General features: G+C 38.3%; 1 protein-coding gene across 3 annotated transcripts in view; it reads right to left on the bottom strand.

The window, feature by feature from the left end:
- The window catches only part of Eea1 (early endosome antigen 1), a 120,618-nt gene that overhangs the window by 12,021 nt on the left and 82,279 nt on the right, over positions 1 to 26,318 (bottom strand). For all 3 annotated transcript variants that reach the window (XM_021174057.3, XM_029482447.2, XM_085843114.1), the window contains 10 exons: positions 26,275 to 26,318; positions 25,084 to 25,203; positions 13,641 to 13,844; positions 11,791 to 11,991; positions 10,103 to 10,216; positions 7,932 to 8,087; positions 5,813 to 5,952; positions 4,336 to 4,666; positions 4,079 to 4,180; positions 2,775 to 2,969 (listed from right to left, as the gene is read on the bottom strand). The exon at positions 26,275 to 26,318 is cut by the window's right edge and continues 106 nt beyond it. In XM_021174057.3, the coding sequence (XP_021029716.1) occupies positions 2,775 to 2,969; positions 4,079 to 4,180; positions 4,336 to 4,666; positions 5,813 to 5,952; positions 7,932 to 8,087; positions 10,103 to 10,216; positions 11,791 to 11,991; positions 13,641 to 13,844; positions 25,084 to 25,203; positions 26,275 to 26,318 (1,607 nt within the window). The remainder of the gene's footprint in view (positions 1 to 2,774; positions 2,970 to 4,078; positions 4,181 to 4,335; positions 4,667 to 5,812; positions 5,953 to 7,931; positions 8,088 to 10,102; positions 10,217 to 11,790; positions 11,992 to 13,640; positions 13,845 to 25,083; positions 25,204 to 26,274) is intronic.

The raw sequence follows: 26,318 nt of genomic DNA, 5'->3' as shown, positions 1-26,318 counted from the left end.
ACTAAGACATCTGAGAAACCCACTACACTGCATTTATGGCCTAAAATTATATTTTAATACAGAGCAACATATTTTAAATTTATAAAGTCAGAGAATTACCAAACCAAAAAGTCCATACTATTTAAAATGCAAATGCAATCAAAAGGAAAGAGAGACGTTCTCCGAGGCAGTACTAGGGGCTTGTGCTCTCGGGAGCCAGGAATAAACGATGCTGGAACTGAACTAAGAGAAACTTCTACATAAAAGAAATTAAGAAGCCACTACTGTGCTGACGTGAATATGTAGTTTCTACTTTTGAAAATGCAAGAGTAACTCTGGGAACTTCTATAAGTCATCTTTATTAATATCAGGACAGAAAATAAAAGTCTCACATAAGTTCAAAGTACTCTAAAATCAACTTCAAGAATATGTGGGAGAGATATAAAATTAAGACATATTGGTGCTGGAAAGATGGCTCAGTGGTTAAGAGCACTGACTGCTCTTCCAAAGGTTCTGAGTTCAATTCCCAGCAACCATATATAGTGGCTCAAAACCATCTATAATACGATCTGATGCCCTCTTCTGGTGTGTCTAAAGACAGCCACAGTGTACTCATATACATAAAACAAGTAAATAAATCTTAAGAAAAAATAAGACATTTAAAATATGTCTATGTAATGGGAAAATATGCTTGGCTTTTTAAAAATAAATATTCTACCTCTCCTAACAGTTGTGACAGGCTCAGGAGGACAGAGTCACTGGGACAAACACAAGAGAATAGAGAACAATGCCAAGGAGGACATACTAGGAGGATCGAGCCCCAAGGACTGTGAGTTATGGTAATGTACTGTATCTTTTACAAAGAACTAGAACATAAAGACGGACTTTAGAGCTCTCAACATGAAGAAATGCTTAAAGGAAACAGAAATGCTAATATTTCTAATTTCATCACTAAAAATTGTATACAAGTTTTTAATCTTATATTTGATTATTATCCTTAGAAGCCAGTTTGCTTTCTAATGAGAGACAGAAAGGGGGTGGATCTGGAGGGGAGGGAGATGGGAAGGAGCTGGGAAGAGTAGAGGGCAGGGAAACAATAATCAGGGTATATTATGTGAGAAAAAAGCTACTTCCAATAAAAGGAAAAAAACGTACAGAAAACGTATAGAATTATCCCTACATCCATCCTATGAATATATATGTAGTGTGTTAATTAAATAGCTACTGGTGAGTTGCTCCACTCCAGTAATTCCACATTCATGTTTATGCCAGGAACCTAATTAAACTCAGAAGTCATTTTTAAAAAAGAGACATGATGTCTTCTTTCATTAGTGTTGCTACATATATAGATGTATATAATGAAAAATGAGCAAATGAAAAAAGAGAAAAAAGGTATATATGGGAGGGCTTGGGGGAGGAAATGAGGGGGAATAGATGCTGTAATTATCTCAAAAAATAAAAAAAGGAAAAAAGGTTAAGTAGTATAAGAGCTTAAACAGAAGTGGTGGGGCGTGGTGCTGGTCGGGAGGAAGAGAGCAAGGGATCTAAGCATGGTCAAGAGCACTATATACATAACTGCACTTGCTGAAAAGTAAAAAGGACGTAGCAAAAATGTACGGAAATTACACCATAACAATTATATTCCAATTTCTGATTACATATGAAAGCACAAAAAGACTAATGCTTCTCCATGGCCTATGTTTTTAGAAAGTTATTTGTATGGGATGTAGCATAACAAACACCTGGTAAAGACAAAGCTTCATGTGTGCTGTTTCTGATTTTTATTCTTTTTACTCTAGTTTCTGGCAGCTGACTCCTAATGACACGACTGTTTAGGTTAATCTGTAGACTGAAGGATTGCACCTTCTTCTCTAAAGACCATCTATAAGAACGAACAATGAGGATGCTCACAGTCAGCTATGAATGGATCACAGCCCCCCAATGGAGGAGCTAGAGAAAGTACCCAAGGAGCTGAAGGGATCTGCAACCCTATAGGTGGAACAACAATATGAACTAACTAGTACCCCCCAGAGCTCATGTCTCTAGCTGCATATGTATCAGAAGATGGCCTAGTCGGCCATCAGTGGAAAGAGAGGCCCATTGGTCTTGCAAACTTTATATGCCCCAATACAGGGGAACACCAGGGCCAAGAAGTGGGAGTGGGTGGGTAGGGGGGTGAGGGGGAGCTTGTGGGGGACTTGAAATGTAAATGAAGAAAATACCTAATTAAAAAAAAGGAATGAACAATGAGAAAGATCTTATTTTGTTCAAATGTTTTATACTAAAACCAGCCTATTCGGTTAACTCATTCTGGACAAGATGAGAACATGTTTAAGAATGAAAACCAGCATATTATCAATAAATTGTCCCTTCATTCTTGGAAGGAAAAGCATTCTGATTTAATATACAATGTCAAATATACTATAGGAAATCCGACCTTGCTGCATTTTTAAATACATCCCACTTCATGGTTTTGTCACCGTTTTCCCACAGTAAGAATGATTTACTGTGCACGTCCTTAAACTCTTCTAAGACAGCAGAAATGTGACATAAGTAACTGCCCCAACAGCAAACATCGCTTCTATGCATTAGACAAATGATTATCAAAAATGTAAATAATAAAATAGTTGATAATTCCAATGAACATTCAGTCTTAAACCATGTATCAAATATAGGCTTTATATTTAACATAATTTTAAATATGTACAAGTTATCTATAATGCAACTCTCATTTTAATATTATATGAATGCCCACATATTTCTTTCTATAAGGAGCAGACTGTTTTTATCAATACCTTTTGTGAAACAGCATTTTTAGCCTCTCCTTGAAGCGCTTCAATTTGTTTTTTCTTTTGTTCAGCTGATTGCTTTAGCTGATTTATGGTCCCCTGAAGCTGTTGTTCGTCTTTCTCCTTCTGCTTTAATGTATTTTGAGCCTGTGAGACTTCTCCCTTGACTGAATTGAGTTCTATCTTCAACTGCTGAGAAGTCTGAAAGAAATTGAAACTTGTTTGACTCATTTATTCATTTAAAAGACATTTTCTGAGCATCTGCTATAAGACACACAGTACTTTTCAGAGATATTACTGTACTTTTGGCCACCTTCTAAGTTTGACTTATTCCGTAGGCAATTAGTGACATGAACTATTTGGTTACTGTGAAGCAGGTCAGGAATATCTCCTGGTCACTAATACTGTCATTGTTTATGTGGTGTTAGTTTTTGTCAGTTTGACCTAAGCTGGAGTTTTATCTGGGAAGAAGAGCTTCAATTGAGGAACTCCCTCCGGACTGGCCTGTGGGCAAGTCTGTGAGGCACTGTCTTGACTGCTGACTGCTGTGGGTGGGCCCTGCCCTCTGTGGGTGCAGTCACCCTGGCCAGGCGGTCCTGGGTATGTCAGAAACAAAGTGAGCAAACTCTGGGCTAAACCAGAGAAGAGCACTTCTCCACTGACTCTGCTCCAGTTCCCACCTTGGCTTCCCTCAGTGATGGGCTGTGATTGGGGTACGTAAGCCAGATAAATCATTTCCTTCCCAATCTGTTTTTGGTCAATGTTTTACCACATAAATAAAAAGAAAACTCGGGCAAATACATGAAATAAGTCATGTTTAAGATACTATTATTTTTTTCAATTATAATGTTCTTTAACCCTATCTAATCAAAACTCTTACAGTTAGCTGATTCAATTTTCTCTTTTTCTTAAATATATTTTTCTTTATTTGGCCCTTATATTTTAAATGATTGTTAGTGTTAACCAGAACACAAATAACAATTTAAAAATAAACACATGAACCATTTTACTTTATAGAAATAAATGTTCTTTTTTTTTTTAAGATTTATTTATTTATTATATGTAAGTACACTGTAGCTCTTTTTCAGACACTCCAGAAGAGGGTGTCAGATCTCATTACAGATGGTTGTGAGCCACCATGTGGTTGCTGGGATTTCAACTCAGGGCCTTTGGAAGAGCAGTCGGTGCTCTTAACTGCTAAGCCATCTCTCCGGCCCCATGTTCTCTTGATTTCTGTATCGAGGTGAGAAAAATTAGAAACTACAAAAGCTCATTGTATTTTACATATTTATAGTAAAACAACACTGTACCTCTTTCTCTTTCTCTAGTGACTTTTTCAGTTCATCCTGCTCCTTCAGGGCACTTTCTGCCTGGACTTGAAGCTGATGCTTTAATTCTTTACAAGCTTTTTCCTAATAAAGAAACATCACACTGAAAACATCTGTAATGACTTACACGGGATTTATCAGTTTAAAAGAAAAACAGAAGGAACTAAACCAACCCCTGCACACAGGCGTTTAAATGAGATAATGGCTTCTACATGAGAAAAGAAATGTAAACAACTAACCAAATCTAACATAGCAGCTTTTCCTCTCTGATTTTCTTTCTCAAATTCACTTTTGGAGTTTTTTAAAGAATCAGAAACTTTTGACAGTTTTTCTTTTGTTGTAGAAAGCTCGGCCAGGAGTGCGTCCTTCTGTGCCTTCACTGCTGTCAGCTCTGTGACCGCAGCTTGCATCCTGTCCGTCAGCTCCTTGTGCTGTGTCTTTGAATCTTGACTTAACTTTTCAAATTCTTGTTTCAAGACAACCTTTTCTTCTTCTTTCTTGGTGAGGGTTTGTTTGATATTTTCAAGGACTTCAGATTTATTCTGTAGATCCAATTTTGTACAAGATACTCTGGATTAAAAAATAATTTTAAAAATTAGTGTAATATAAAATTTATCAACCAAAATTATTTATAAGTGATTACTGAGTCTTGAATTTTTAATATGGTTCAGAGGAAAAAGTAAAATAAGTTTAAAAACACTGAAAATTGCCTTAAGACATCTCATTAGATGCTCGTGGTTTCCTCAGGAAGGGCCAAGTTATTGACATCAAGTCTGGATCACCACCATTTACTCATCAGAGAAATTCAGGTAACAAATCCTAGAGGGTCTACAACAACCAGCAAGTTTTCCAGGCCCCCTAAAATACTGAATCAATGTGTTATTTGCTGTGCATAAATGGGACTCTCTTTCTTATCTTAGAAATATAAAACATATTTTATGTTGATAAATTTGAACATCAAAACACTTAACATAATGTAGTAAGATATTTTTAAGGGGATCACTTTACTCCACTACTGCGAGCAGTGCTAGTCCTGGGCAGACAGTCCAGAATTGCATGAGAAAACAGGCTAAGCAAGCCACTGGGGAGCAAGCCAGTAAGCAGCACTCTTCCGTGGCCTCTGCTTCACTTCCAGCCTCCAGGTTCCTGCCTTGACCTCTAGTCCTGCCTTCCTTTGATGATGGACTCTAATCTGTAAGGCGTGGTAAACCTTTCCCTCCCGAGATTTCTCTTAGTGTTTCATCACAGCCAGAGACAGTAAATTAAGTACTCAATAACATCAAAGCAAAGTTGAAAAAAATCATTCCTAATGAGAAAAAATCCATTCTGTGCCTAGTACAGTACCTCAAAGTAGAAACTTGGCTGTTCTTAGGTGATACATATACACATTGCAGTATTTAAAATTTTTATATTAACTATTTCAATCAAAGTGAATGCTCAGGAGAAACTGGCACCATGTCACTGCTGAAGAGGGATTCCAACTCCACAGAAGTAAGTGAGCAATGGAAATGAAGTTGACCTTAACCAAGTCATAAGGCTTTATTTTCATTGACATTAACATTGGCAGTGTATACAACCAGCACTGTGTGCGAGGGTGCGCGCACACACACACACACACACACACACACACACTGAAACAAAACCGCATTTGGTGACTCTCTAAAGATGGTGTGAACAGCTAACACCTTAGGGATGTACAGTGGGAGGCCAGCTTACACTTCCTTCTGCTCCTGGAGCTCTCGACTCAGCTCTGCATTTCTCAACTCCAGGTCTGTGCTCAGCTGCCTCTGCTGCTGTAGACTCTGCAAAGCCTGCTCCTTGCTGGCTTTAACTTCAAGAGCATCAGCTTCTAGTTTCTGTGGGTGACATACAGCATTCATTTGAATTTTGACAATGCCTAATGATTATTATAACATTTGGTCTGCATACAAATTGTTATTGACAATATACAAAATAGCTATAATGCATTTATAGAAATCCATTCTGAAACCACCACTGAATGAGAAAATGGTTCTAATTAGGGTCTGTCAGATAATCTAGAATAGGCTTTTTACATAAATCAGTGGTTATTTTTAAAATTAATTAAAAGAGAATCAATTTAAACATAAATATTAAAAATGCAAATGTTTGTCAATTTAAGTTAGAAAAACAAAACTAAGTAACAGGTTATTCCCATGTCCACTTAAGATATATTATCTATGTATATGCAGTTAACAATCACAAAAATTACAAGATATTTAACATAAAATTGAATGGATTTGCCATGTAGTCCTCAAACTTATACCTACCGATCTTAAATATACAACACTTAAAATTCCTGACTTTGCTTATTAAGTGTCTTTGTTAGATTATATCACTGCTGTTTATACTGTACATCTCATACATATTATATGTCTGATTTTTCTAATTTATAAAATCAAGATACTATATATAGTTTTAGATAGAAGCAATGTGCTTTCATTTCATCAGTGTGTGTGTGTGTGTGTGTGTTCTCATGTGTGTGCCTTTGGGGAGTGTCTACAGGTGGAGGACAAATAACAAAATTGAGTGTCTTTCTCAATCTCTCCATTTTTTTTTTCTAAGATAGGGCCTGTCACTGAAGCCCACTTGGAGATCCAGCTAGGCTGGCCAAACGTGAAGTTCCAGGGATCTTCCTTTCTCTGCATGCCCAGCACAAACACCACAGACCCTTTCCATCATGCCTGATACCTTATGTGGGTACCAAGTATCCAAGCTGGGGTCCTCCTGCCTACACGGCAGGGCTTTACTGACTGAGCAATTTCCCCAGACCTCATTTAAATATTTTTAAAATGAACCCCCCAAAACATAGACATTATACATGCCAGTGGGCTACCTAATAGTGTTATGCTTAAATCAAGTTAGACATATTTCATTTACCTTTGCTCTGTGCTAAAAACTTTCAAAGAATTATTTTCCTACCTTTTTGAAATGTATAGAATAAGGTGTTATCTATAATCTAGTACTGTGCAACAGCACCCCAGAGATTCTTGCTCTGATTACAACTATTTCAGAAAGGTGCCCAGGTAAGACTTATCTCTGTTTACTCTGTTTTCTGTAACATATTATCACCTATTCTTTTGAACCATACCTAATCTGTCATTACTACTGCTGTTGGCATTTTAAAAGAACAACCCAAAAATAGAATTGTAAAGGCCATTCTTTCATATTATACTGGTATAGATGCCCATATAGAACACTCATCTCATAATTCTATAATCATACAGCTTGCATCAACTGATCATGGAAGTAAAAGAAACCTAAGGGTTTTTGTTGTTCTTGTTGTTTAACTGTTAGCATTTCCAGAACCAAATTAAAGTTTCCCTGATCTGTCCAATTATTTCATCTTTTAGTAAACCAGCACCACACTTAAAATTATCTTAAAGTAAGGCTGAGCTTATGATAGTTAAAGATGCATTACTAAATTAGAGGCAAATTCCAAAGGATATGGAAAGCTTTAAAAAGAATAAACACCACACCATAGAAGAAATATTAGATTAGAATAATATGTAGGGAAATGGAAAAATCAAAGGGGAGAAGACATTCTATAACAAGACTTATACTGTTTGGTGTCTCCTGGGATACGATTTCCCTTTACAATAAACAAGCGCTATGTTAATTTTTATTTATAAAAGCCACCCATTAATGAAGGAATTGAAAATAAAGATGGAAATAAATTAATTGATAAAGTAATTTTTACATTTTTTTACCATTTTGTCTTTCTCTTTTACTTAACAGTCTTTGAATCTGTAAAGGTCATCAGACTCCAAAGCTGCTGAGTGGAAAATACGACAAATCAGACTGGCTTTACACAAACCTTAATGTGGCCTTCTAAGTCTTCAACTTTTTGTTCTAAAGAGAGGTGCTTCTCCTTGTGATCCTTAAGGTGGCTTTCCAGCTGAGTGCAATGCTGCTGCTTCTCCTGAAACTTTGCAGAGAGCTGATCCAGCTGCACACTGACCTTATTCAACTCCTGCAGAAACACACATTGGAAGAAAATCTGTACCAATCCAATAGTCAGTAAAAGTAAAACTGAAAATTATAGTTTTATATAAGAAAATATCTGGATAAGCCTTCAGATACATTCAGTGACTTATCAGCCATTTTCTTTATCTACTAACAAAGACTGAGTTGTACATACTGTTAGATACCAAGCTAATTTGTGTAACAGCTAACTTAAAATATTTTAGCTTTATTATTTTATGCATATGAGTTCTGTGCCTGTATGCCAGTGTAGGTCAGAAGAGGGCATCAATCCACTGAAACTGTCAACAGACAGTTGTGAGATGCTATGTGGGCACTGGGAATTGAACCCAGGTCCTCTGTAAGAAGGTTAGTTGGCTAACCCAGGCCCTTATATATGCTAGGTAAAACCATGCCACTGAGCTACTTCCACAGCCAGTTAACAGAGTTTCAATAATTTTCTAGAAGTATTATCTAAAGGCTAAAACATATGGCAGATCATTAAGCAAGTTAATAGAAGTAACTATTATACTGTAGCTGAATGTTTTCAATTTTCAAAGCACTATCTAGAAATTATATTCCAAAAATATTGTAGTTGTTACATCTGTAACACTTGCTTAAGTCACTAGAATATCCAGTTTCATAGAAAGAATATAATAAAAATTACTAGTACATCTGCCACCCATGGGATTTCAGTGTCAATGTTTTGATAACTTTCCTGCTAGTCTTCTCTGTATATTAATTTCTCTTCTACTTGTTTTATGTACTGATATTAACAGGCTGAGGCGGTAGCTCTGCAGGAGCTAGCATTCCTAGAATGTGTGTGGCCCTGGATTCGATCTCCAGCATTACAGTAAATAAATAATTAATTATGTAAATAATATAAAAATAAGATCCTACTTGCATACTATTTTAAGTTTCTTTATTTTATCACAACAATTTACCATAAAACTTTCAAGTAGTTCTCTAGATGATTATATGCAGCTGCATAAATTCCCATCTTTTTGGTATAACTCATTTTTTTTAGCTATTCAACTTATTACTAATCTATTTTAAATTCCTAGATCACTATTATACTTTCTGTATTTAGTACCAGAGACAAAAATGCACTATTTATAGTTATTATTCCCTTAGCATAAAACACTATAAAATATGGGAAATTCTAAATTTTTAAAATTATTTTATTTTTAATTAGCAAAGAAATAGTTTCATTATAGCATTTCCTTAAATACTTTTCTTGATCATCCTTCAAGACTCTTGCCCCTCATTTCCCACCCAATTCTTAAAACATATACACATGCATATATATAATGTATATATATGTATATATATATACACACACACACATATACATACATATATCCCCTTAAACAACCCCCTCTCAAACACATACACACACAAAAACACATACACACTGAGTTTCCCTCTATAGTGACAAATGTATCTCAATATTGTAACAATTTGTAACTGATTCTTAGGAACCTGAATGGTTTCTAGCACAGTTTTATATTTGTATATAAATGGAGTCTTTGTTACATATGAAATGCTCCAGAGCAGAAAATCTGAAACTCCAGGTTTTGGAATATAGAATTCACAGGTTAATAACCCTTAATCAGAAACTTAAGATTTCATGTGCTCTAAATCCATCATTGTTGCTCAAAAAGTTTTGTATTGGGGATATTTTCGATGTCAGATCTTTTGGGTAAGTAATGGTCAGCCTGAATTTCCTTAGTAGGATATTAACAAATCCTCATCAAACAAATGCTAGAAATTGTTTATTGTTTCATCTTTTTTGATGTTTGCTCAAGAATTTTGTTCGTAATATTTAGACAGATAAAGAGCATACCTTTATGTGGTTGCTCTTATAAATATTTTCACATTATCATTTCCAACTCTGATCACATGCAAACATTTTTCCAGATGTAAGTAACATGCAAGTATAATAGTTACTTACGTATGATTTCATGTGTATGAAGGAAAATATTAATATGTGTACACCAACCAAAACATCACCAGTCTTCCTACCTGTTGTTTATCCTGTAACGCATTTTGAGCTGTGTCCAAGTGATTCTGAAGATCAGCTCTCTGAGCAGCTTTTGCTGCTTCTGCTGATAGTAATAATTCAGTTTTGGCTTTAATCTGTAACAAAGTTTGCAAATTTTTAATTCTATATTTAATTGTTGACTTTCCTTTTTAAGACATATTGATTTTATCACAAAAGTATTAAAAATTAGGTTCATTAGTAGAAAGTAATAATTGAGACACTGAAAAGTACATATGTGAAATCTCCTAAACAGAAGTGGGTAAGGGAGACAACTCCTAGTGATGGTCACCTAACAGCAGGAAGCTGTTGCTGTGGCACCAACCCACAGTGCTCTGCCCCTTGTGAAGGAAAGGGTTCCAGGAGTAGGGAGACTAGGCTGGGATCCACGCATGGTAGAGGCAAAGGCTAAAGCATTATGCGCTCTAGTCTAGTCTATGCTACATGCTTAGATCCTATCTTTAAAAGACAAATAACTTGTATATTTTTTTCTGAAGTATTTTTCAAAAGGACACATCTAACGTCTACCAGTATCACAATCAACTGAACTACGCCATTGAAAGTGGTGGCTCCAAAGATCAAGGTTTTCAGTATGGAGTCCAAACAATAAAACTAAAAGTACATTTAAAATTTACTTTTTCCAGATAACTTCTCATGTAAAGAGTTTTCCTTTGATGATCATTAAAAGTCGAGAAATTACAGATTGAAAACATCAGGCTTTCTACTTTGAACGAGAATCAAAGGAGTTAAGAGTTATACTCTCTTTATTAAAAGTAATAAGTACTGAAATAATTTTAGCACAAGTCACCTTTAATAAGAAAAGCAAAAAGTAGACAAGATATAAATATATCTGAAATTAAAATGTTTTTAGCAGAGTTAAAATAATACTCATTTAGCTAAGTGAATACAAAAGATGTAAACTATCCATGTTAAGGGTAATTTTAAGCAGAAAAAAACTTCAAATAATATCTCAATACTTAGTCTGCAGAAATAATGTTGGATAAGGTATGTCTCTATACTGAGTTCAAATTAAAAACTAAAGAAAGCTATACTTAAAATAACAGAAGTAATCGACTCACTGACAAAGAACTCGTTTTTGTGCAATCAGCTTCATTTACATATAGCAGTTCATTTATCCAATAAACTAAAAATCATGAAATGCTTCAGTATATATTGGCATATTTTCCAAAATCATGTAATCCGTGAAGACTTAAGGGAGCTGAGTACTAGCTACACCATCATCTCAGAAGGGTCCAGAGGGGGATGGGAGGAAGACCCACCTCCAGGCCCTTTACATTCATGAAGAGTAGAGAGAGAACTGGCTACTCCTGCAGCCTACACTGTTGGACTTAGGCATTAAAACCCTTCCACAGTAAGCTCGAACAACAGGCTCCTGGCGTACTCGCAGACACTGCATGTGCTAACTTACCTTCACACTGCGCTGACAATCCTACCAGGCAGTACCTTGAAAGTAGGAATCAAAAGTTACATTACAGAAATCACCTGTCCATAGGGAGAAAGAACAAAAATATCTGTGGACACAGAAAACCTCAAGAAACTACATAATTTAATTTGTATTGTCATTTTCCACTCAAATGTATGCAAAGAACGCGTACCATGTATGGTTTAAAACGATGTTTTATACATACAAACTCATGGCACAGCATATTACCTGTATGTCAAGCTGCGAGACCTTCTCCTTGCTTTCATTTAACTGACTGCTTAGTTCACTGACACTGGTTTCCAGAGAAAGAACACGGTCTTGTGCAGCTCGAAGATGTGCCTTCTGTTCCTGTACCTGGTCATGCAAGTTCTCCTCGGCTTGTTTATGGCTTTCCGACTGATTCTTCAGCTTCTCTGTCAGTTGAGTTAGCTAGTACACATGCAAGAGTCTAATTACAAAGTTTGCAAATCACAACAAAAATGAAGACACTCACACCAAAGTACCCTCAGAATTCTGAATTGCCCTATAACAGGTAATTGCAAGGTTTTTCAAGTAAAAATGTTCAAACCTTTCATAACAAGCCAGTATAATAAGCCCAAATCCTAGGAACATCAAATTCAGCTAGATATTATTATTTTTAGATAATCTCTATTTAACTAGAGTTTATATGCAATAAAACTCACCTAACTTAAGTATCAAATCTGAGATTTGATAAGGCGCACACTCAGTAAAGAATGTTTCCCCTACACAAAGCTATTTCACATGGGCCCTGTAGTCATCCTCGCCCCCCAGCTCCCCACTGACCTGATAACAAAGGGCTCCTTGCCACTGTTGGTATCTCTAAGTTCTCAGACAAATTATACTGTTTTTAGGTTGACTTTACCTTTGTAATGTTGTATTTTCAAAAGCATACATTTTAAAATTTTAAATGGAACCTAATTCATCTGATATTTCTTTTCATGTACTTGGAAGGTTTTTTGTTTTTTTTTTTAAATCTACAGATGCATTTTAATGAGTCATCCTCCTCACTACACTCAGCCAGCCTATGAGATGCTGCCCCATGGAGACGTGGTTCTCTCTTCTCTGCTTCATTCTGAATGCTTCCAACTGTTCTGCTTTTCTGTTCATTGATACCTTTTTCCAGTGTTAGTTTCTACTCAAGTATTTTACCCGTTTTATCTTTAGCAGTTCTATATGGGTGTTCTACCCATATAGAATATATAGTTCATGCCCACTTCTAGTCACATTACTATGGTTTGTCCTTCACACCCATAATCACTAGGAGGTATTGTAAAGTACTTGTCTGATGAGGCCTCATCAGCTGAGTTTGCTTGTGAGATCTCAGTCTTAAAACAAAATGGAAACTAAGAAAACAACTAAACAGGACATGTGGCAGGAATTCATGTTACACTCTAACTCCCCAATTAGCACAGTCGTAAGACCTACTATTACTTAATTTTTCCAAAACATCAGATATAAAGTATTTTCAGTTATTTATTTACCTATTTTTAATAACATATCACTAGATAGCCCTAACTGGCATGAAACTTGATATGTAGACCAGCCTAGTCTTTCACTCACAAAGATCTGCCTGCCTCTGCCTCTGCCTCCCAAGTGCTAAGACTAAATATGTGTACCACTGCACCCCGCTTCAGTTAAGATTTTTGTATATTTCTATTAAACTCTTTATATATCTTGGAGTAACAATTTATTAAAACTATTAGGAAGCTTTATATTATCCAAAGACAAATATGTTATCAAAATATAAATAACCATTGAGTTTTAAATATTATACAATACTCAGTAATAGCAAACATTTGATTCTAACATTTAAGTTATTAATTTGTCACTCATTTCTTTTTTTAAACATCCTAGGACATGAACTACACACATCTTTTATCAAAGCATTGTACAGGCCTTCAATACATAGTGACCTACCTTGATGATAAATATATGATATAAAAAATAACGTTTTAAAACAAGTAAGAAAGGTCAGGATCATCAATTTCCTTGACAAGCAGTTGCCATGGCTCCCGGAGACCAGGGTAGAGTTAGAACGTCCCTGCTCCCAGGCGTACCTGCAACTGCAGTGCATGATTTTTCTCTTGCAACTGGTTAAGAACAGCGGTCTCTCCTTCACCAGCCTGGATTTTTGCATACAGATCTTCCCTTTCCTTTTCCAGTAGGCAAACACTTTCTTTACCCTTCTGGAGCAACGCTTCAAGGTTCTGGATCTTTTGGTCCTTATCTCCAATCTGACGTAACACTTGTTCCAAATCATTCTAAAAGAGTTAAAATTACTATTTTAAGAATGGAAAACTTAAAAAGTTATTCCTTAAACACAAAATGACTAATAGTAAATTTAATTGTTCATAGTCCTACATCTTAAAACAATTACATTTTCTTGTAGCAAATTAATTAAAACCACGTATTTAATAATATAAGTCTATATTATTTATAAGCATAAATTTAGCAAAACCGTTTACACCACCTTTTCCTGAGACTCTGATCTTATTCCCTACACTGCTGGCCCTTTTCAGACACATGGGACTCACTCAGTGACAACCCTGGCTCACTCCTACCTCCGGGCCTTTGGACTAGTGACCACTGCCTTAAATGTTTCCTAACACCCAAATGATTCCCTCTCTCCTCTCCAAATGTTTGCTCAAGTGTCACCTTCTAGGTCGAGCTGTCCTGCCCATGCATTTCCACCTGTAGCCTTTTGCAACAGTCTATATGCTGGCTTCTCTACTGCACTGCACTTAGCTCAGCACAGGAGCTTAGTTATCTCTCTCATGTTTAGTTACTTCCTTCTACCTCCCACTACAACATAAGGCACAGAATATGAATACATTGTCTTTCTTCTTCATTAGTATATATCCAAGACACATGACACTGATGCTCTGAAATAAACACTGAATGAAAACAACCAGTGCAGCTGGGTGTAGTGGCACACAGTGGCACACACCTTTGATCCTAGCACTTAGGACATAGAAGCAGGTAGCTCTCTGAGTTCCAGCCAGGTCTACAGAGTGAGTACCAGGACAGCCAGGGCTACACGAGACCCTGCCTTACACTGGCCCTCCCCCGGCCCACCCCCACATCACTGTACTCTCACACGTATATACTTAATGCAAGCTTACTTCTAGGCCCAGTAGGACTCCTCTAAATCAGCAAAGCCCTCTTCTTCCTCAATATCCTGCAATAGATGACATCTGCAACATCTACTTTCTACCCAGAATACAGCCCCAGCTTTACAGGTAGGCCATGCAGTGTTAGTGGCAAGTAGGCACCAGTATCTTGAATGATTTAAAAGTTGATCACTGTCAAGTGGGCTTCTCATTTCTCTAAGCTTCAGTCATGAAGAATGATACCACCTACTTGCTCTCAGCCTTTGCTCCGGCCACCAAGAACTCCTCCCACCACCTTTGACTACTCTTCTGGAATCCAAGTTCCCCAGGGCAAAGCTTTCTGCAGAAGTCACTGTTTTCATTCTCCATTGAAACCAGGTTTTCCCTTCGCGGATCCTGTTTACCCATCTCCCTCTCTAACCAGCCATCAGGCTAGTCCTGTAGGCAAGCAGAGAAGGCCGTCTACCCCTGCTTTTGTCACTGCCATCCTCCTCGTAGATAAGCCTGTGCTGGTTTGGAAGTGTGGTATTCTTATACTACTGTTTTGGTAAATCTCCAACCCAAATAAGCCTAAGCAACGAAAACACAACTCGATTAATCTGAACACATGCTGTGCACCTAGATTGGGCAGATCTACCACTTCACTACTATTTTCCCCATATAAGAGACCCCTTAGAACTTGTGCTTTCTCCTGGCCAGCTGCTTCTGCTCCACTTTCCTTCTTCCTCCTCCTCTGTCATCCCCACTTTCTTTCCTTTTCTCCCAAAACCTTCAGCTCCACCTTCCCCTCTCTCTCCACCCAATCACTGGCTCTAGCCTTTATTTATAAACTAAGGTGGGAAGCAGGTTTATAGGAAATCACCTGAGTGCTAACTCCTTCCTTGTTCACAGCCCCTCCCAGGAGGATGGAATTAACATCATGTATGATTAGCCCCAGGGCTGTCTGCAACCTGCTACCCTTGACAGTTGATTGCTACCTGTAAATCCCTGAAGTCACTCAAGAAGTAAGACTTCATGATTTAGTCCTTGTCTTATTCTCAATTTCTGCAAACTTCCCACAAAATATAAAACACAGACAGAATTAACAGTGCACTCTCAACATTCATATTACCTTAATTCCTCACCAGAACTCATTCTATACTGCAATCACACAAGGATTTTGCAATAGTCTGAAATCATGAAAACTTAAAAAGTATGACTGTCTTACTCAGTGACCACAACTTCCTATCTGCTGATTGCATGGCCTCATCTTCAATGCCTATCACTTCAGTCTCCTTCCAGCTGATTCATGTTAGCCTAGCCTAGCTCTTTCTAAACCTCAAACTATTCTTGTAGTTCATTTCCTGTCACTTCAAAATATCCCAGACAACCACCCCACAAAATACCAACTCCAGATCAGTACTTCGATCTGTTCCTTTCCTCCCATACTTCTGAACACTGCACAGATTTCCATAGAGTGTCTGAGTTCCACTCGCCAGTAACCACACAGAATCATCATCTCAGTGGGTTTATTTCCAGCTGTGTCTCCACCTATAGAGTTAACTCTGAGACACCAGGAAAGAAAACCCTCTTAGCTGTTGACCTCTCCAAAGTTTTCATTTTCATTTCTTTCCTACTCTTAACAGTAAAATCCCAGGGTAACCTACAGTTATACAATCTAGCTTAACCCCCATCCCCTTGAAATCCTATCAGGTGTTCATCTCTGCCAAATTGTTCTTACCAAGGCCCAAGACCTCCATGTTGCAAATCTAACAAGTATCTTAGGTTTCTTGAGCTAGGAAAAGAAATATAAACTATTTTTACAACTTAAATGTGAATTATATGAAAAGTGGGTAGAAACTAGAGGGAAATTTGGTTTAGGAAGAATTTTTGAGAAATAAAGACATATGTAGGAATAGGTTTCTTGTTCATGACACTTATTAAAAAATGTTGGAAGAGAAGTGACTAAAGGAATCAGATGATAAAGACACTATGGTACCTCCACAGTGGGGAGTATATGTGGGCTTATCCACTGAAGCTCGAAAGACAGAAGGAAGTGTCAAGGGTCACATTCAGACAGAGGAGGCAAATATGGGCACAGGCAGACACAGTGCAATAGGAAAAAGAATAGAAAGCAAGGTAGATCACTTAAGAAAAAAACTCACATATCAGGATGTAACTGTAGGTAATAATAGGTCAGGATCAGCCAGGCAGGGATTCGGAGCTGGGAAGAATGCTGAAGCTTCAAGTAGTTACTGAGAATGTTGGAGTGAGGACGTCATGCCAACAAAACCCACTGAGATGATGATTCTGTATGTTTACTGACGAGTGGAAATCAGACACTCTATGGAGATCTGTGCTTTTATTCTAGCAATTTCATCTGGTGCCCAGGCAAAAATCCTTAGCCATCCTTCCCTTTCCTCCCCAACTTGTTTTCTGGTCATGAAGTTTTGTTGCAGCACTAGAATTCCAAACTAAGACGCCAAGCAACCCTAGCTAGCACAGTAAGCCTCACACAGCACTGCGCATGCCTCCCACCCTAGTCCTCCTTCTGGACGTGACTACGACACTCAGATAGCTGTGCATCCTGCTTATTTACCATGGGCACTGTTTGCGCCATCAGCAAGCATCCACGGCAGCAGGCACTTTGTATGTTTTATGCACAGCCATAGATAGACACAGAATCAGTTCCCTGGCTGAGAATAGACAGAGGCGATACTGTTCACTGATTAGACACAGAAGGGGTACATGAATCCAGGATTCTGTCTCTCTCTTTGTCTGACTCTTGTGTCATTCATTCATCAAACTCAAAAAGGAAAGATTACTTACTGCAGAAATGCCTCACTGTCCCCACAGACACCACAATTATCCCTATATACACACACCACTAGATTGCTTCCCGAGAGGGCAGGCACTGTGCCTCTCTATGTTCAGTACTGAGCAGTGTCTGACATCCAGCACTCAGTAATATCCAATAAATGAAAGAAAGAAGGAATAAACAAATATGAAAGGCAAATTCATTTCAAGCCTGTATCCTCTCTCACAAAACAAAACTAAACTTCTTTAACCTTCTGAGCCATGTAATAATAGAATCTGTACTAATTTAATCCAATCAATTATATTTTCTTTACCTATAGTTCCAGTGTTCATGTAATGAATGCTAAGAAGTAAAAGGTATGATCAGCACATGCTACATTACACTGTAGAACTACAAAATTGTGTGTGCATGAGTGTATATGTACATGTGTGTGCACATGCATGTGGAGCCCAGAAATCAACACTGGCTGTCTTCCTCCATGGCTTCACCACTTTCTCCTTGAGACAAAGTCTCTCCTGAGCAGTGATTAGCTAGGCCAGAGCCCTCCACCTCTTCAGCCCTGGAACCACATGTAAACTGCATGCTACCACATATGGCTGTTCACTTGGGTAGCAGGGTATAAATTCAAGCTTCAGGAGCTGCTGCATGCTTGCACAGACAACACTTTACCAGCTGACCCATTTCCCATCTTTAGATCAAATTAGGCAATATAATAAATAATGTTATCTAATAAATGTAATATACCTGAATGCTTTATGAATTGCATATAAAGCAAATGTTTACAATGATTTTAAAGTACTTTAATTTTTACTTATAGAAATAAAGAGTATGTTCTAACTATCACTTAATATCAAAAGAACTCATCATCAAGTATTTTGCCTTATGTAGTTCTATCACTACAAAAGAATAGAGCCCTTCCGGTCCCACCAGCACTGGGGTAGCTAGGGCGCAGAGTCGGCTGACACCAGCCAGCTACCCACGACACCCGCCACGGGAGCTTAACACTTCAGGTGATCCGGCCACCCTCCCGGCCAGAGGACAGGTCTCTGCCCAGCCAGGGAGCCCTTTGCCTCAGGATCAGTGGGAGCTATCTTGGTTCTGGGACTCTGCCGAACTTAGGAACTTAGTCTGCACAGGTGAGAGTATGCCCCACAGAAGCTAACAGCTTCTGGGATAGGCGGGAGTCACAGAGTCTCTGAGGCAGCGCCCTTTTGGGGCCCCAGACATCCGGCCACCTTCCTAACCAGAGGACAGGTGTCCACCCAGCCCAGGAGGTTTTTGCCTCTAGATTGGCAGTAGCCATCTTGGTTCTGGGACTCCACCAAACATAGTCTGCACAGGTGAGAGTGTGCACCACACAAGCTGAAAACTTCTGTGACCCACCAAAGCAACACAGCTTCTGGGAAATGTCCTGTTTTGGGCCTTCATCTTCAGCGAAGAGGAGGTCCAAACACCAGATATCTGTGCACTTTCCCTGTAAGAGGAGAGCTTGCCTACAGAGAGTGCTCTGACCACTGAATCTCAGAGGAGAGAGCCTGTCTCCCATGTCTGCTGATAGAGGCTAACAGAAACACCAGAAGAACAATCTCTAAACAGAGACAACTATAACAACTAACTCCAGAGATTACCAGATGGCGAAAGGTAAACGTAAGAATCTTACTAACAGGAACAAAGACCACTCACCATCATCAGAACCCAGCATTCCCACTTTGCCCAGTCCAGGGCACCCCAACACACCAGAAAAGCTAGACCCGATCTAAAACCATATCTCATGATGATGGTAGAGGACATCAAGAAGGACTTTAATATCACACTTAAAGAAATATAGGAGAACATTGCTAAACAGGTAGAAGACATTAAAGAGGAAGCACAAAAATCCCTTAAAGAATTGCAGGAGAACACTGCTAAACAGGTAGAAGACATTAAAGAGGAAGCACAAAAATCCCCTAAAGAACTGCAGGAAAACCACACCAAACAGGTGATGGACTTGAATAAAACCATCCAAGACCTAAAAAGGGAAGTAGACACAATAAAGAAAACCCAAATTGAGGCAACGCTGGAGATAGAAACCCTAGGGAAGAAATCTGGAACCATAGATGCGAGCATCAGCAACAGAATACAAGAGATGGAAGAGAGAATCTCAGGTGCAGAAGACTCCATAGAGAACATCGGCACAACAGTCAAAGGAAATACAAAATCCAAAAAGATACTAACTCAAAACATCCAGGAAATCCAGGACACAATGAGATGACCAAACCTACTGATAATAGCAGCAGATGAGAATGAAGATTATCAACTCAAAGGACCGGCAAATATCTTCAACAAAATTATAGAAGAAAACTTCCCAAACCTAAAGAAAGATAGATGCCCATGAACATACAAGAAGCCTACAGAACTCCAAATAGACTGGACCAGAAAAGAAATTCCTCCCAGCCGGGCGTGGTGGCGCACGCCTTTAATCCCAGCACTCGGGAGGCAGAGGCAGGCGGATTTCTGAGTTCGAGGCCAGCCTGGTCTACAAAGTGAGTTCCAGGACAGCCAGAGCTACACAGAGAAACCCTGTCTCGAAAAACCAAAAAAAAAAAAAAAAAAAAAAAGAAATTCCTCCCGACACATAATAATCAGAACAACAAATGCACTAAATAAAGAGAGAATACTAAAAGCAGTAAGGGGAAAAGGTCAAGTAACATATAAAGGCAAGCCTATCAGAATTACACCAGATTTTGCACCAGAGACTATGAAAGCCAGAAGGGCCTGGACAGATGTTATACAGAAACTAAGAGAACACAAATGCCAGCCCAGGCTACTATACCCAACCAAACGCTCAATTACCATAGATGGAGAAACCAAAGTATTCCACAACAAAACCAAATTCACACATTATCTTTCCACGAATCCAGCACTTCAAAGGATAATAACAGAAAAAAACCAATACAAGGACGGGAACCACGCCCTAGAAAAAGCAAGAAGGTAATCCCTCAACAAACCTAAAAGAAGACAGCCACAAGAACAGAATGCCAACCCAAAAACAAAAATAAAAGGAAGCAACAATTACTTTCCCTTAATATCTCTTAATATCAATGGACTCAAATCCCCAATAAAAAGACATAGACTAACAGACTGGCTACACAAACAGGATCCAACATTTTGCTGCTTACAGGAAACTCATCTCAGAGAAAAAGATAGACACTACCTCAGAATGAAAGGCTGGAAAACAATTTTCCAAGCAAATGGTAGGAAGAAACAAGCTGGAGTAGCCAACCTAATATCTAATAAAATAGACTTCCAACCCAAAGTCATCAAAAAATACAAGGAAGGGCACTTCATATTCATCAAAGGTAAAATCCTCCAAGAGGAACTATCAATTCTGAATATCTATGCTCCAAATACAAGGGCAGCCACATTCATTAAAGAGACTTTAGTAAAGCTCAAAGCACACATTGCGCCTCACACAATAATAGTGGGAGAATTCAACACACCACTTTCACCAATGGACAGATCATGGAAGCAGAAACTAAACAGGGACAAGTGAAACTAACAGAGGTTATGAAACAAATAGATCTGACAGATATCTACATATCATATCTACAGAATATTTTATCCTAAAACAAAAGGATATACCTTCTTCTCAGCACCTCACGGTACCTTCTACAAAATTGACCACATAATTGGTCGCAAAACAAGCCTCAACAGATACAAAAATATTGAAATTGTCCCATGCATCCTATCAGATCACCATAGACTAAGGCTGATCTTCAATAACAAAATAAATAATAGAAAGCCAACACACACGTGGAAACTAAACAACACTCTTCTCAATGATACCTTGGTCAAGGAAGGAATAAAGAAAGAAATTAAGGACTTTTTGGAGTTTAATGAAAATGAAGCCACAACATACCCAAACTTATGGGACACAATGAGAGCATTTCTGAGAGGAAAACTCATAGCTCTGAGTGCCTCCAAAAAGAAACTAGAGAGAGCACACATTAGCAGCTTGACAACACACCTAAAAGCTCTAGAACAAAAGGAAGCAAATTCACCCAAGAGGAGTAGACGGCAGGAAATAATCAAACTCAGGGGTGAAATCAACCAAGTGGAAACAAAAAGAACTATTCAAAGAATCAACCAATCGAGGAGCTGGTTCTTTGAGATAATCAACAAGATAGATAAACCCTTAGCCAGACTCACTAAAGGGCATAGGGAAAGTATTCTAATTTACAAAATCAGAAATGAAAAGTGAGACATAACAACAGATCCTGAAGAAATCCAAAACAGCATCAGATCCTTCTACAAAAGGCTATACTCAACAAAACTGGAGAACCTGGATGAAATGGACAAGTTTCTAGACAGATACCAGGTACCAAAGTTGAATCAAGATCAGGTTAATGATCTAAACAGTCCCATATCCCCTAAAGAAATAGAAGCAGTCATTAACAGTCTCCCAACCAAAAAAAGCCCAGGACCAGATGGGTTTAGTGCAGAGTTCTATCAGACCTTCAAAGAAGATCTAATCCCAGTTCTTCACAAACTATTCCACAAAATAGAAACGGAAGGTACTCTACCCAACTCATTCTATGAAGCCACAATTACTCTGATACCTAAACCATAAAAAGACCCAACAAAGATAGAGAACTTCAGAACAATTTTCCTTATGAATATCAATGCAAAAATCCTCAATAAAGTTCTCGCTAACCGAATCCAAGAACACATCAAAACAATCATCCATCCTGACCAAGTAGGTTTCATCCCAGGGATTCAAGGATGGTTCAATACACGGAAATCCATTAACGTAATCCAGTATATAAACAAACTCAAAGACAAAAACCAGATGATCATCTCATTAGATGCTGAGAAAGCCTTTGACAAAATCCAACACCCATTCATGATAAAAGTCTTGGAAATATCAGAAATTCAAGGCCCATACCTAACCATGATAAAAGCAATCTACAGCAAACGAGTAGCCAACATCAAAGTAAATGGTGAGAAGCTGGAAGAAATCCCACTAAAATCAGGGACTAGACAAGGCTGTGCACTCTCTCCCAACCTATTCAACACTGTACTTGAAGTCCTAGCCAGAGCAATTAGACAACAAAAGGAGATCAAGGGGATACAAATTGGAAAGGAAGAAGTCAAAATATCACTTTTTGCAGATGATATGATAGTATATATAAGTGACCCTAAAAATTCCACCAGAGAACTCCTAAGCCTGATAAACAGCTTCAGTGAAGTATCTGGATATAAAATTAACTCAAGCAAGTCAATGGCCTTTCTGTACACAAAGGATAAACAGGCTGAGAAAGAAATTAAGGTAACAACACCCTTCTCAATAGTCACAAACAATATAAAATGCCTTGGTGTGACTCTAACTAAAGAAGTGAAAGATCTGTATGACAAGAACTTCAAGTCTCTGAAGAAAGAAATTAAAGAAGATCTCAGAAGATGGAAAGATCTCCCATGCTCATGGATTGGCAGGATCAACATTGTAAAATTGGCTATCTTGCCAAAAGCAATCTACAGATTCAATGCAATCCCCATCAAAATTCCAACTCAATTTTTCAAGGAATTAGAAAGGGCAATCTGCAAATTCATCTGGAACAACAAAAAACCTAGGATAGCAAAAACTCTTCTCAAGGATAAAAGAACCTCTGGTGGAATCACCATGCCTGACCTAAAGCTGTACTACAGAGCAATTGTGATAAAAACTGCATGGCACTGATATAGTGACAGACAAGTAGACCAATGGAACAGAATTGAAGACCCTGAGATGAACCCACACACCTATGGTCACTTGATCTTTGACAAGGGAGCTAAAACCATCCAATGGAAAAAAGACAGCATCTTCACCAAATGGTGCTGGCACAACTGGTGGTTATCATGTATAAAAATGCATATTGATCCATTCCTATCTCCTTGTACTAAGGTCAAATCTAAGTGGATGAAGGAACTCCACATAAAACCAGAGACACTGAAACTGATAGAGGAGAAAGTAGGGTAAAGCCTCGAAGATATGGGTACAGGGGAAAAATTCCTGAATAGAACAGCAAAGGCTTATGCAGTAAGATCGAGAATCGATAAATGGGACCTCATAAAGTCGCAAAGCTTCTGCAAGGCAAAAGACACCGTCTATAAGACAAAAAGACCACCAACAGATTGGGAAAGGATCTTTACCTATCCTAAATCAGATAGGGGACTAATATCCAATATATATAAAGAACTCAAGAAGGTGGACTCCAGAAAATCAAATAACCCCATTAAAAAATGGGGCTCAGAACTGAACAAAGAATTCTCACCTGAGGAATACCAAATGGCAGAGAAGCACCTGAAAAAATGTTCAACATCCTTAATCATCAAGGAAATGCAACTCAAAACAACCCTGAGATTCTACCTCACACCAGTTAGAATGGCTAAGATCAAAAGTTCAGGTGACAGCAGATGCTGGCGAGGATGTGGAGAAAGAGGAACACTCCTTCATTGTTGGTGGGATTGCAAGCTTGTACAACCACTCTGGAAATCAGTTTGGTGGTTCCTCAGAAAATTGGACATAATACTACCAGAGGATCCCGCAATACCTCTCCTGGGCATATATCCAGAAGATGTTACATCCGATAAGAAGGACACATGCTCCACTATGTTCATAGCAGCCTTATTTATAATAGCCAGAAGCTGGAAAGAACCCAGATGCCCCTCAACAGAGGAATGGATACAGAAAATGTGGTACATTTACACAATGGAGTACTACTCAGCTATTAAAAGGAATGAATTTATGAAATTCCTAGGCAAATGTATGGACCTGGAGAGCCATCCTGAGTGAGGTAACACAATCACAAAGGAACTCGCACAATATGTACTCACTGATAAGTGGATATTAGCCCAAAAACTTAGGATACCCAAGATATAAGATACAATTTGTTAAACGCATGAAACTCAAGAAGAAGGAAGACCAAAGTGTGGACACTGTGACCCTTCTTAGAATTGGGAACAAAACACCCATGGAAAGAGTTACAGAGATAAAGTTTGGAGCTGAGACGAAAGGATGGACCATCTAAAGACTGCCATATCCAGGGATCCATCCCATAATCAGCCTCCAAACGCTGACACCATTGCATATACTAGCAAGAGTTTGCTGAAAGGACCCAGATAGAGCTGTCTCTTGTGAGACTATTCTGGGGCCTAGCAAGCACAGAAGTGGAGGCTCACAGTCAGCTATTGGATGGATCACAGGGCCCCCAATGGAGGAGCTAGAGAAAGTACCCAAGGAGCTAAAGGGATCTACAACCCTATAGGTGGAACAACATTATGAACTAACCAGTACCCCAGAGCTCTTGACTCTCGCTGCACATGTACCAAAAGATGGCCTAGTCGGCCATCACTGGAAAGAGAGGCCCATTGGACTTGCAAACTTTATATGTACAGTGGAACGCCAGGGCCAAAAAGTGGGAGTGGGTGGGTAGGGGAGCGTGGAGGGGAGTGTATTGGGGACTTTTTGGATAGCATTGGAAATGTAAATGAGGAAAATACCTAATTAAAAAAAAAAACAGTTAAAAAAAAAAAAGAATAGAGACTCTGCTCCACTCTTCCTTAGAATACACTTACCTGAGCTTCTCGGAGTTTGGCTGTAGTGCTTTGCTGTAGAGCTTGCTGTTCTTGATGCTGTTGCTTTGATTTTTCTAACTGATGTTGCAATTCAGTGGAATTTGTTACCTTTTCCTTCAACTTAAAAAAATGTAGACTGTTAGCTGAGTGAGAACTTAAGACATAATGTGATCATATTAAGCATAAGTATCTCATATTATGTCAATTCTCAAACTGGAAAAGAAAAAATAAATTCAAACCATATGGAAAAGTCAGCTTTAAAGCAGTTTCTCAATTTTCATTATAGAATTATAATGTCATTATTAAGAAGTCATCCTCTACCCACTAAATCTCATCCTAAGAAGAAAATAAATCTTTCTCCAGACTGGCATTCGTTCACCATTGAATTTTTGTATACCCCTATGTTAAAGTAATTAATATACAACTTATGTGTAACAATAACCTAAACCACAGTATCTACATTTCTTTTACTTTTTAATGGTTGCATTTATGGTATACTAGGAAGGAATCCAATCTGTTACCACATTTAAGACATTTTGTCTAAAGAAAAATCTATTGCTGAATTAACAAATTCTAAACTGAGTATTTGTCCAATTCAATAAAATCATAATTCAATCATAGCATTTACTTTAACCATGTAACAGAGCCATTAGAGCAACTACAAATGTTTCTGGGGTAACATTCAAACAGATCATTGGGAGGCATTTCTTTTGTGAGGTTAGGAGTTGAACTTATGCCTGATGCTAGGCAACCTGTATCACTGAGCTATATTACAGACCCCAAATGGTTAACTATTAAAAATAAAACCGTATTTATATTTATAAAATAAGTCGTGTTTACCTGCTGCTAGTGACCCATACCGGGTATCTGCTGCTCTCATTAGGAGGCGGCTCTTCCTTAGTAAGAAAAGCACAGCAGCCTGAGAAGCAGCCAGGGAGGCTTCATCATGAAAGCTAAAATACAGTTTGGGCATTTCCAGGGAGAACTTGGAGGAACACAGTAACAGTAAAATGTGTAACTTAAACATGCCCTGAGTGAGTAGGATCTTCTAGGAGAGGAGAAAGAAATGCTGCTGTGATGTGAAAAATTACAATTAAAGTTCCTGACGCAAAGATGAATGTCACCATGTTTAAGGTACTTCACATCTTAAGTCATCCGCTAATATCAGCTCAGTTTCAGATGCTAGCTTACCTGCTCCTCCAGACGAGAGAGCTTGAGCTGTAGGTCAGCCACCT

Source organism: Mus caroli, unplaced genomic scaffold (genome assembly GCF_978045245.1).
Source record: "Mus caroli unplaced genomic scaffold, Mus_caroli_1 scaffold_9, whole genome shotgun sequence".
NCBI lineage: Eukaryota > Metazoa > Chordata > Mammalia > Rodentia > Muridae > Mus > Mus caroli.
Note: the sequence above shows the minus strand (reverse complement) of the source record. Positions and strands in the feature narration are given on the sequence as shown.